The 14068-nt window shown below is 30.4% G+C and overlaps 1 protein-coding gene across 1 annotated transcript; it reads left to right on the top strand.

The window, feature by feature from the left end:
- Window positions 1-11248: 11248 nt before the first annotated feature.
- Window positions 11249-12313, top strand: LOC138876391 (uncharacterized). Its single transcript, XM_070155305.1, has 3 exons — window positions 11249-11372; window positions 11462-12010; window positions 12090-12313. Exons 1-3 carry the CDS (start codon window positions 11249-11251, stop codon window positions 12311-12313), a joined length of 897 nt encoding a protein of 298 aa, XP_070011406.1.
- Window positions 12314-14068: the final 1755 nt, after the last annotated feature.

The following is a 14068-nucleotide window of genomic DNA, read 5'->3' as shown; positions in this document are numbered from 1 at the left end:
TACTCTCTTTTTATATAGTGGATTGCTCATCTCCGCGGTGGACGTAGGTCAGTTGACCGAACCACATTAAATGTTTGTGTCTCTTTTGGTATATCTCCTTTGTTGTATGATTTATCGTCGCTCAAGGTTTGATTTGCTAGCTTCCGCATGACACCTGCTTTTTCGGTCCTAACAAGTGGTATTAGAGCGAAGTTCAAGACAGGTTCATCTTGGCGGGTTCAGTTCTAGCCGCAACATATTTGACGATAATCGTGATTTTTTTCTGAGAAATTTGACCGGTGTGCTACGCACGTTGAGACAAACTTTGTGGTGGAGATTTGGAGATGCGACCTGTTGAAGGCTATGTGAAGAAGGTGGATCAAATTTATTTTGTTAGAAAATTTTAACCAAGGGGAGAATTGTTAGGTGTTTGTCATGATTATCTTACCATATTTGGTTTTTCTATTTGTTGAAGGAAAGGGCAATATAATTACCTTAGTTGGCTTTTCCTTTTTGTAGAATAAAATTATAATTCTTCTATACTTGGCTAGTCCTTTTTCTTGTAGGAAAATGTTTGGACTTCTATAAATTGAGGATCCTTCCTTCTCATTCAGCAACATTCACAATGCAGCCATATGGGGTTTGAGAGTCGTGTTTAGGGGGAGAACTTTATGGGATAAGTATTAGTGTGTCACTTGTGTTTGCCTCTTCGTGAGGTTGTTCTCTCGATATTTTGTACTCTCTTTTTATATAGTGGATTGCTCATCTTCGCGGTGGACGTAGGTCAGTTGACCGAACCACGTTAAATGTTTGTGTCTCTTTTGGTATATTTCTCCTTTGTTGTATGATTTTATCGTCGCTCAAGGTTTGCTTTGCTAGCTTCCGCATGACACCTGCTTTTTCGGTCCTAACAGTAGTAGGAATGTTATCCTCGTATTTTCATATTCCCAGATTTCTATTACTACCTGATTTGGTTTTTCTATTATCTTGTTGATGTTACTGCTTCTTTGACTTTTTCACTAATGGGTATTTTGTTGTAACTAATTGTGCATGCTTGCTTTGAGATTAGAGTCTATCGAAAATAGTCTTTCTATCCAGAGGCCGACCTTCATAGTGTATCGGACCCCGTAAACTTCTGCAGAAATTTTGTATATATACTTGTATATACCTTGAAAATGATTAATTTAAAGCATTTGACACCCTGAACATTAAAAACTTTAAGAGGACACTGGTTGAGTAGATATTATGCCCCCATCGCGTAAAAATCCTGAGTCCGTCTCGTATTTCAATTATGAAATTATACTGGATATGTTATTATTGTTATTGCAAGATAAAGCCAAATTGAACAAGATTTTTCCTAGTATTTATTTTTCTTTGGAATGGTGGGGAAGGGAGGAAGATATGCCTTGGACTTCCAACATTTGGAGAGACGTTGTGGCCAACAAAGATATGTGGATTCAGATTTCTGATAGAATTTTTTAATAATTTGATATATATGTTTAATTTAGAGCTCGAATAATTGTGCTTGACAGGAATGTGTACTTTATCAAAGTTCTTCTTTATCATAGGTGCCAAGCCAAAGGAACGATATTGCAGGTGACGTATTTTTTTATATATATTAGGAACGTCATGAATTATCGAGAAAGAAGAAGAATATTAAGTTATATATCGAAATAAATCTAAGGAATAATTCATCACTGTTGAGTTCGTTTAAAAAACTTTATATTCACATATGTCCAATTCATGACATATTGTTTTGAGGTCATTCAAATTTATTTCCCTTCCTTTATGTAATTACTTGTTGAATCTTATTATACAAAGTAGGGTCAATGCCGAACACCCTCCGTTACAAACAGAGGCAGAGTTAGAATTTAAAATTTATATGTTCGAACTTTTAGTACTTTTAAGTTTTTGAATTATAAATTAATAATTTATATATATTAAATGAATTTTTTAAGAAAATTACAAGGTATGAACCAAAGTAACTGAGTTTGACCGAACCCGTGCAGTCAATACTAACTCCGTTACTGACCACAAAGAGGCTCTAATCAGTGGCGGATCCACATTGGCATTGGTGGGTGCTTAAGCACCCATTATTTTTGACTATGTGTAGTAAATTTGCATAGGCAATTATAAAAATATGAATATAAATAATAAGTGAGCACCCACAATTAAACTCATTTTTTCTCTTTTTTTTTTTTGAAATTTTTATCGATCAGCACCCATGACTTTAAAATCCTGAATCCGCCACTGGCTCTAATAATAACAACAAAAACTATACTAATTGTAGGTTAATTTTGCAAAGCTAATTGTTGAGGTTCACAAGCTATGGTATTTATATTATATTAACAGGAGAGTAGTATGCATTGTGGTTAAGCCAAGTGGCAAGCTAAAATAAAGCCAATTGGCAATTTTAGGACAACATTAATTATTAGAAATTATAAATGAAAACATAATTAAGGGAAGTAGTTTAATAAATCTTATATATAATCTAAATATATCTTAGACAAATCTAATCTCTCTCTCTCTCACTCTCACTATATATATATATGTGTGTGTGTGTGTGTGTGTGTGTATTTGTATCTATATCTATATATGTATTTACATCTATATCTGTATCTATATCTGTATTTATATCTATATATTGATCCACTCATAGATTTTCTTCTAAATTAGTTAGAAATATGGAGGTAAAAAATTAATTAAAAAACTATAATAGAAAAAAATAAAAAATATAGAAATACGTAAATTGAGATAACCTATGACTATTTATACTTTGGAGTAAGTTAAAATATGAAATAAAATTAAAATTTACTTAAGGTATTAAAGATTTATTGACTTTAAAAATTTAAAAAAAATTCAGGCGGTAAAATAAGATCTTACACAAAGTACACAATTATTTATAAGATAAGAAAAAATTTAAATATCTATATCTTCTATCTATATTATATTATATTAAAAAGGAGGATAGTGAGGCATGATATTAAGCTAAGTGACGTATTGAAAAAGTGTCACTTAACATTTTAAAACATAATCTAAATAGGATTTTTAATTTAATAAGGATAAAACAACTTATATTTGCTCAAATTTAATTTATGGTAGAAATCAATTAAAATTGACACACATTCTTATAGTAAATAAATTTTGATAGCTTTCCAAATATAATTATTCACTAACCACTTGATCTGTTTTCTTTCATTTCATAATTTTATTATTTTTAAAAATAGTACATAAAAAATAAAATGATAGTGAAAATATTATCATTAGATATAATGTGTTCCAACAAATAAGAAATTAATTTTTAGATTAGTATCTAATTGAGTGCAGTTATTGAAAGCATAAGATAATTTTTAAAAATGCATCCCAATTAAAAATTAGAAGGATATAACTTTTTTGAAGATAAAAAAATTCTTCTTAAAATATATAAAGAAAAATATTTAGAATAAATTAGAAATAGTGTGAGAATGTTTATGCTAAGAATTAGTTTATAAAATAAAATAAAGTGAAATAAAATACTTAAAAATACAATTGATAAATTTAAATAAGTACTCAAGATTCAAGCAATGTTTTTAAATAAAATAGATACTTATTTTAAGATTAAAAAAATTCTTGATTTATCTATATTATATTAAAGGATAGTAATGGATAATTATATTAAATAAAGTGGCAACTTAATTAAAAGCCGTATGAAACTGTGATAATATCATATATCTGATAACATAATAGCAAAAGTAAAAAAATAATTAAAAATTTAATATTAGAAATGAAAGAAAAATACTATTTTACTTAATGTTATAAAGTTCTTAACATTATGATGAGAATGCTCAAACTATGGATAGGACCACCAAAAATTAAAGTCTTGCTAGAAATAGAATTAAATTTTAAAAAATATAAAATAAATATATAATATAAGTAATTTTTTAACGAAAATAAAAAATCAAATTTTGTATCTTGAAACTAAAAGGAAAGAAAATTTATTGCATGTAATACAAAAGATAAATATAAGAAAAACTCAATAGATTTTATAATAATCAAAGAACTTGTATATTAATCTTTTAGCCTAATCAAAGTTATAATTTAAAGTAAAATATGATATTATTTTGATTACAGGTAAAATATTAATATAAAAAATTAATTAAAAATTTCTTAGTAGGGAATATACTGTATAAAGAAAAAAATAAAGATAGTGTGAGGATATTTATACTTTAAATTATTTTAAAATAAAACAAAATAAATAACTGAATAATATTAAAAAATAATACTGATAGAATTAAATAGTAAAATATTTTCGAGCAAGAGGATAAAAGCGTAAAATATATTAAATTTCAAGAATAAAAAAATAATATGTATCTATAATTATTAAATGGATAATAAGTAAGATAGTAAGTCAATTAGTAACCCGAAAATAATCATATGAAATATAATAATATCAAATAATAAATAATATAATAATTATAAGCAAAGAACAAAAAAATGTGTAAATTTTAAAAGAATAAGACTTATTGGAGTTTGAGATAAAAATAAAATGATACTAAGAATTTTATTAAAATAATATGATCTAATATGTTCAAACGAGACAAATCACCACATGACATATTTAGTATTTTTTTTTTAAATATTGATAACGAAACAAAATTCAAGTACTAAAATTAACCGGTTGGATTATATAAATATAGAAAAAGAAAACAAGTTATCAACTAAGAGATTTGCAAAATGGTTTCATGTCTTACTTCTTAATTAATATCTAATGATTATCTATAAATTTTATTTGGAAGGTTTATATTTTAAAGTTATTTATACATAATTCAAATAATTCAAATCACAATCCGACATGGGCTGTGTCCGCGCATCGCGCGAGTACTAATACTAGTGACTAATAAAAGGAAAACGTAAAATAGCATTTTCTCTTCAAATATCAAGAATTTCAATGATTGAATATTCCATTTATTTCATTTTTTCCCCACGTCCTTCTAAATATAGGGTAAAGTTCTCTATTGCTCAAGCTCTTGGGGGTATCTGTATAGCGGCAAAGTGCATTCAGTACGATGAATTATATGAACTAGACTACATAAAAATTACAAGCCATAGTAAAAAGGTCCTTTATTTTTAATTTAATCATCCGGTGTTCGGAACTCACGGCTGACTCGATTAATCTAAATTTGTACCATAAAACCATTGTAAAGTAGAAGAACATTTGCCATTTCATTACATTTCAACTTTTCTTTCTTTATCGGTTTTTCTAGTATTATTCTCGTATTCCTTTACTTTTAGACTTCTATTATTATATGATATTTCCTCTGTTTTTCAGTTTTGTTATTAGCCCGCTGGTGTTAACACTTCTTTGCTCATGTCTTCTTTGGTATCATATTTTCTTTAAACTACTTTATTTTTTTGAGGTCAGGGTCTTTCGGAAACAGTCTCTCTAGTTGTCCTAGATAGAGGTAAGGATGTATGCGTGCACATTACCCTCCACAGATTACATTTGTAGTATTACACTGTATATGTTATTTTTAATTGTTGTTCTCTACATCCGTAAAGAAGAAAAAAATGAAAGAAGACATTGACACCGTGAAGGAGATGTTACAGAATAAGAATTTCTAAAAATAAAACTCTACTTAATTGGGTAGAGTAAAATGACCAAACTGAGGAAATTTTATTAAGAATTAATATGAATGTATTTTTTTCTTAAACAGATTAAAAAACTGCGCTCAAACTCAGATTGGACTTGATCAACTTCTATTCATACACGTATTATCTTGCTATATAATTAAAAATTATAAGATCCATCTGTTCTTTTTTCTGTAGCTAGGAGAATAAAAGAGTAGGTTAGACACACAGACAGACAAGAATGAACAGAAATAAAAAGGCTACTAAGAGTTGTCAAACTAGGATTATACCAATTGGCCCCAATTAGGGGAATTAACCCTAGGGTCTATAGTGGAATCTTTAGGGTTTTCTGTACAACCTTTTTACTATTTTTCTTTTGGTAAACGTCACAAGTGGTCTTAGGTGCTTAATCTTTCGTTAATCTTTGCTAAATAAGGATATTTATATACTATATTATATGATTAATTGTCCTCATTCTCTTTCAGGAGCACTAACCACAAATAACGTTTTTGACATATATGATTTACTCGAAAGAAATGGCTTAAATTTACTTTGTGACTCGAAGATTGCGTCGTGAAAATAATATCTTGCAGGAATGTAATGTCTTTGTCCAATAAACCCAATATGATCTAACCGTTCTGTGAATCCCATACATAATGGGAGATTAGCAAACCAAGGTGCCCTTTAAAAAAAAGAAAGTAAAATGTTGTTATGATCGTGAGATTTAGGGTATAAAAAATTTCAATTAAGCACATCATATTTTTCCAAGAGTATATACTAATTTTTATTTTTGTTTTTATTTTCAAAATCTCATATGGTCCTTCCAATAAGAGATTATTTAGTTCAAGGAGATAAAATTAAGAACAAATATTTGAACGTTTTCAAGGAACCAAATATCATTCGACCTAAATTTCCCATTAACAGATATAAAAGCTTAATTATTACTCCTAGTTTGTTAAATTTAAAGAAATAACAAAGGGAAGTGATAAAATGGTTGACTTAATCTTTCACATAAACAAATATTAATACTCCCAACATCAAATGCTATAAGTGGTTAATCAACTGTTAGTGCAAGACATGCTCATCATTTTCTTTTAATTTCTTGTTTATGCTCCTATCCCATATATTGTCTGTACATATATTTCCAATATTAAAATCAATCAAAAGCAAAGCATATGAAAAGGAAGTGATGGGCTTTTCCCAAATGCAATAAGATTGGAAGGAGTGTACGATACAAAACTAAGTATGGCAACCAAGAAAAATAAATAAATAAATAAAGAATACGAATAAACTTTCTTTCATATAGTACAAGTACAATAGCAATATTTTAAACCATTATATTGTCAAGTCATTGCCTTTTCCTTAGCTTATATAAAGCCATTTCTTCTACTCATAAACCCCATGAACTCCACATTTCCTTCCTAATGTTCCTATTGTTTCCTCTTTATATATCAAGTATTATTTCACATGTCATGTTATAAACCTTTGGCTATTATCAAATGTTTTGGATAGAGATTCCTAAGGGCTAATTTTGTGTTATAGGGTTAAGTTTTATGCTAAATATCTTATTGGAGATGGGCTTAAATGGATCAACATGAGTAGTGAGGATGCACGCATGGTCAATTCAACTGCTTGAAATTGAGGCGTAATTTTAACATCGTTATTGTATCTTAATAGTGATGGTATAGTTACGAAGAGAGCTTTCTTCAGTCCACACATGGGAGGTGATAAGGTTCAATTTGCTGCCGACTCATTCATCCAAATGCTGAGGTTAGATAGTCAAAAGCATCTCAGTGGCTGAATGAATGAAGCGGGAGTACAAGTTGTGTCTTAAGCTTCCTGTGCTTGGACTGAAGGGAGCTCCCTTTTACCTGTTTTCATACTGACTATATATCTCCCTACTTCAATCTTATTCATTACTTTGTTATGTTCATGTTAATATGCATAATAACAGTCTTGATTGTTTGCAAGCATCTGACTATTTCTGACCAGACAAAACATATAGTATATTACTAATATACTTTTGTCCTTTTTTTTCCTTTCCTTTTTAGTACTTAAACTAGCTAGTTATCATATGAATAAAGCTTGGAATCTTATGGTTTTTTTATTTTTGGTTGTTGATATGGTTTTACTTGCTAGGGTTAATTAATACAAGGAATTTTCTTGGGTGATTAGGGTTAACACTAACGGCTTTGTCTTTTTTATTTGCAGCTAAAGGTTTGTTAAGATGATTATATTTCTTTTATTCTGGCCTCATACTTAACCTAAATTATTTAACATTTGAGTTGTTTATATGTGAAGCTTTTAGGGTTTTTCTGAAGCTCTACAATGGATTTCTCTTACTATATGCTGAGATATTTTTCATGGAATAAGATGGATGAAGCTCTACGACAACTATTTTTCTTGGTTTTTGGTGTTACAAGTTCCTAGACAATGTCTCCTCTTAGCTAGGCTGAATTTACCAAACTATCCTCCAATCATCTATTGAAGAGTTGAAGATGTATTTCTTCTTATTGCCCGACCTTTCTTTTCCTTTTTTCTTGTCCTTTTGTCTGATACTTTCCTCTATGTTCTTATGTTCTGTTCCACAACATATATATATGGGATGAGACGTGTAATAAATTTCATTTTCTTGTTTTATATTTTCGTGGATGTTTATCAACTTTATTATATTAAATGGATATTGATATTAAGAGACTAGAAGACGAGACGTGTAATAAATTTCATTTTCTTATTTGTTGTAGTAATTTCACTAATAGTAAGTTCGTTGCATTTTCTTAAGTGACTATGAAATTGGCGAAGAACCTATTAGTGAAACCCTAAACCACTAAAATGTGTATTATAAGAACGGAAGAAGAAAAAAAAAGAAGGAAAAAAAAAGAAAATTAAAATACAAACTCTAATATGAGCTGGTTTTGTTCTCTTCATATTATTAACATAATTGACTAAACTTTAGTCCCTTAATATAGTGATTTTCTCTTAATAAGCCTGAGACTGACAAGTGCCCCATCTATATATTCTCTTATTATTTCTCCTTTCCTCAAAAAAGAATCTTTGAAAGGAAACAAACTTGATTCCAAATGTTTTTCTTGTGGCGAGGGTCTATTGGATAGAGACGGATCGATGTAGTATTGAGGGTTACTGGACTTTATAAATTTTGGCAAAATTTTTGTATATGTATATGTATATATCTTGAAAATGATAATATAAATAACTTAGTATCCTTAACACTAGTAGCCTTTAGGGGGCACTAATTGAGCAAAATAGTGGTGTCCCGTCACTCGGTAAATTTTGGGTTTGCCTTTGCTATAGGAAATATTATTTTTATCTCCACAAGATAAGAATAAGGTTTATGTACACACTATATCTTCACCAGACCTCCCCGATGGAAATAGAATGGGCATGTTGTTGTTATTTGTTGTTGCTAGCTGTATATAAATTCTTCTATATTTTGTTGCTTTAGTATGTGAACCACAAAGCTCAAAAACAAAGCTATGCTAAATAAGGATATACTTCTACCCTAAAATAGGCTCATACTTAGCTTTCAGATATTCAACAAAGATTTCTCAAGTTATAATTGATATATGCACCATCTTTAACCCACACAAAGTCTCCTCAAGTTATTATCACTAATAGTTGCAATTTTCTCAATGAATTGAAGCTTTAGTTGGGACCTATCTTGTCTAGTTGTAATATGCACTAGTATTTAGTGGTTAAATGATGGAAATTTTTGATTGATTTCTTCTTGAGAGATGACTAGTGATCTGACAGAGAGAATTACTAATTGGATTCAAGACATGGAAAATCTTGAATGTGGTTTAAAGTTTGATTTTCCTTTATATGTTGGGGCCTATGTGTTTCTAATCCATTAGGAAAAGATTTAGTGGGCGTTTGGACATAAGAATGGTAAAATTTTGAAAAAGATTAAATTAAAAAAATTCAAGTGAAAATAGTATTTGAAATTAAACTGTGTTTGGACATGAATATAATTTTGGGATTTTTTTGAATTTTTGTGAGCGATCTCAAGTGAAGATTTTGAAAAATGATTTTTGAAGTTTTTCAAATTTTCGAAATTCATTTTCAAGTGAAAATTAAAAATTTCATGACCAAACACTGATTTCAAAAAATGTAAAATATGTTTTATGGCCAAACGGGCTCTTAGTATGAAATGAACTTGATTAGTTCATTAATCACTATTGTCTTTTCAAGCATCATCTGAAATCTTGGACATGAGTACATAGTCAAGTGTTGCAAATCTATATTGAGATTAGTAATTAATTAAACGAGTTTAAGAAAAAGAAAGTTAACACTTTATAGTGGGACTCAGCTACCTAGCACCAAAAGTGAAATTACCAATGGTTTTCTAGTCTCTTCTATCGCATTATTAATTATATATAGTAAACTTTTGGAGTTCTATGTTGAATTCATAATGGAACTTTTGTTCCACCGTTATTGTATAACTACCAATTAATTTTTCTAAGTTTGATTCAACATTTAAATGTCCTTTTCAAGGTAAGATAGTCTCTAGATTTGTCTTGAAGAAAGTTAAAATTTCATATTTAGTCAACTCCACTAATTAAGATTTCATAATCTTTGTCCAACTAAAGCAAGCATAATAGCGCAATAAATTACTACATTTCGCAAGCAAAAACAATGACATTATGTTAAAACTAAGGAAATGTATATAATCATATAATATTCATATACCATGTTGACTACAATTTGCATTAAACTTTATTTAATATTGTTAAATCATCTGCCAATGGAGATGCATTTTACTAATACTCATTTGTAAATAGATATCTTTGTTATGATAAATATCACATTATAGTGGATGTCTACTCTTCTTCCATGATTTTCATCTCAAATGCTTAATGACATATTCAATGACATATTTGTATGTTCAATGACACATTCCATGACATATTTTCTTCACTTTTTATGCCTATATAAAGGCCTTGTAATAGATAGGAAAATACACACAATTCAAGAAGAAAATCTCTTCTTTTTCTCTATCTTTATTTTTGTTCATGTTTTTCTAAATTGCTTTTATTTCTTGCTCATGTTGTATTAAATTGTTTTTATTTTATAACACGTTATCAGCACGAAGTCTCTAACCTCAAGGTTGAACTCCTCTTCTTACGAGGTATATCTCTATGATTTACTGTCAAAATTATCAAGGCTAATAATTCTTTAGTTTTTTTTTTCCAGATATACATATGAGTATATTCCGCCAAATGAATACTGGTTCATTTATTTATTTATTTATTCTTGTGATGTTTCATCATAATATACACTTGAACATCATTTTTTTTTATTCATGAATATAGTACTAACAAAGATCGATGAACAAAAGTGTAAATCTTTTGGAAAATAGAAATAATCCTTCTAACACAATGGAAAACAGAAATAATCATGAATCTCATGACGTTATAGTAAATATTCCTAGTAATAATCTCATAGCTAAGAGGAGCTAATAAAATTTTATTATCCAGTACATTGGGAACAACAGACGTATAGACGAATATACCATTATCATTCATTTTGGATTGGTATTTTTCACCTAAATATCATACAAAATCAGAAGAGTTTAGTGTAATCATTTCTTTACGCTATTATCCTAATAATTTTTAATTATTTATCTTCCTTGATAGTCTTCACTATGTCGAACTTGTCAAAGCTTGAGTTTGTGGTACTTGATATTTCTGGAAAGAACTATCTATCATGGGTTCTCGATGCTGAGATTCACTTAGCTGCTAAAGGCCTTGGTAACACCATTACTCATGGTAATGAGGTATCAAGCCAGGACAAAGCGAAGGCCATGATTTTCCTTCGTCATCATTGGATGAAGGTTTGAAGGTTGAATATTTAACAGTGAAAGATCCACTTGAATTGTGGACTGGCCTGAAGGAAAGGTATGATCACCTTAAGGCTACGGTATTGCCAAGGACTCGATATGAGTGGATGCACTTACGGTTGCAAGATTTTAAGACCGTAAGTGAGTATAACTCTGTTGTATTTCGAATAACTTCCCAATTGAAATTATGTGGGGAAGTTATGAATGATGAGGATTTATTGGAAAAGACTCTTACGACTTTTCATGCCTCAAATATGGTATTACAGCAGCAATACCGTGACAGGGGTTTTAAAAAGTATTCTGAATTGATCTCATGCCTTCTGGTGGCTGAGCAACATAATACCCTTTTGCTGAAAAATCATGAAGTTCGTCCCACAGGGTCAGCTCCGCTTCCTAAAGCAAATATGACAGCTAGACGTGATAAGTCTGAAAAAATACAGAATAATAATCATGGTCATATGAATGTACGTGGGCATGACAATGGTAAGAGACGATATAATAGTCGTCATAGTGGTGGCCATGACAAACGAGAAAATAATATGAGTTCTCAAAACAATCCTTCACGAGGTAAAAGCGGTAACAGCCACCGCTGTGGCATGAAAGGTCATTGAAAAATTGAATGTCGTGTACTTGAGCATTTTGTCAGGCTTTATCAAAAACTCCTTTAAAAGAAAGGCAAATAATGTTGGAGCATCTTCTGTTAATGCTCCAGTGGAGTCACATTTGTCCTTTAAAAATGATTTTGAGGCAGGGCCTTCAAACAAAAATGATGACAATGCCGAGGCAAATCTTGTATTGAATGATGATGATTTTCAAGGCCTCGATGATATTACTCATTTGGAAGTTGACTTCTTTGGAGATCAAAACTAATGTTTGATCATTTTAATGGGGAATGCAATTATGTTGTTATTTTTATTTTCGGTGTTTTTGTCTCGTCTAAAGTTATTTTTATTTTCAAGTAGTACTTAAGTTGTCTTATGTTGTCGTTGGTGATGTTAGTTGTTTTCGTATTTCTCATGATGTATTTTTTTTATGAAGAAATTAAAATTCCCCAGTCTTCAATTGGATCCAAAATGAGCAATGAAGATTTATGTCTTTTGGATAGTGCTACAACTCACACAATATTAAGAGATTTTTTTTTCTTTTTTGGTTATGAAAAGGCCTATGTTAATACAATATCCGGTAGTGCAAAGTTGATTGACGGCTCTGGAAGAGCGGCCTTATTATTACCCGGAGGAACGATATTAACTATTGATAATGCATTGTATTGTAGTAAGTCTCAAAGAAACTTGTTGAGTTTCAAAACTATTCGCCAAAATGGCTACCATGTTGAGACATCAAATGAAGGAAAGGTTGAATACCTTTATGTTACTACAATAAAAACGGGTAAAAGATATTTGCACAAAAAATTGCCCGCATTTTCTTCTGGATTGTACCACACAAACATTGGTGTGGTTGAATCACATGCCATAGTAAACAAAAGGTTTACTACTTCTAATGATTTTATCATTTGGCATGATCGGTTGGGCCATCCCGGTTCTAACATGATGCGCAGAATAATAGAGAATTCAAATGGGCACACATTCAAGAACAAGAAGATTCTTCAATTTAAGGAATTCTCATGTGCTGCTTGTTCTCAAGGAAATTTGGTTATTAAACCAACATCAGCTAAAGTTGGGATTGAATCCCCTGCATTTCTGGAACGTATACAAGGTGATATATGTGGGCATATACACCCTCCATGTGGACCATTCAAGTATTTTATGGTCTTGATAGACGCATCTACAAGATGGTCACATGTGTGCTTATTGTCAACTCGTAATATGGCATTTGCGAGATTGTTGGCCCAATTAATAAGGTTAAGAGCACAATTTCCAGATTATGCAATTAAGACAATTCGTCTTGATAATGCTGGTGAATTTACATCTCAGGCCTTTAATGACTATTGTATGGCCACTAGAATAAAAGTTGAGCATCCGGTTGCTCATGTTCATACTCAAAATGGTCCAGCAGAATCATTGATTAAGCGCCTCCAACTAATAGCTAGACCATTGTTAATGAGGGCAAAACTTCCCCTTTCAGTGTGGGGACATGCTGTTTTGCATGCAGCAACACTTGTGCGCATAAGGCCAACCAATTATCATAACGTCTTCCCATTACAATTGGCTTTTGGTCAGGAGCCAAATATTTTCCATCTAAAATTTTTTGGATGTGCAGTATATGTTCCAATTGCTCCACCAAAACGCACAAAGATGAGTCCCCAAAGAAGGTTGGGAGTATATGTTGGTTATGAATCTCTTTTTATTATTAAATATTTGGAGCCTATGACAGGAGATTTATTTACAGCCTGATTTGTTTTGTCATTTTGATGAATCAGTTTTTCCAACATTAGGGGGAGAAAATAAACAACTAGAAAAAGAGATAGATTGGAACGTATTATCTCTATCTCATTTAGATCCTCGCACAAATCAATGTGAATAAGAAGTTCAAAAGATCATTTATATACAAAACGTTGCAAATCAATTGCCAGATGCATTTACTAACCTTCCACGGGTTACTAAATCGCATATTCCAGTTGTAAATGCTCCAATTCGAGTTGATGTCCCAACTGGACAGTATGATAAT

Source organism: Nicotiana sylvestris, chromosome 8, assembly GCF_000393655.2.
Source record: "Nicotiana sylvestris chromosome 8, ASM39365v2, whole genome shotgun sequence".
NCBI classification, from domain to species: domain Eukaryota; kingdom Viridiplantae; phylum Streptophyta; class Magnoliopsida; order Solanales; family Solanaceae; genus Nicotiana; species Nicotiana sylvestris.
Note: the sequence above shows the minus strand (reverse complement) of the source record. Positions and strands in the feature narration are given on the sequence as shown.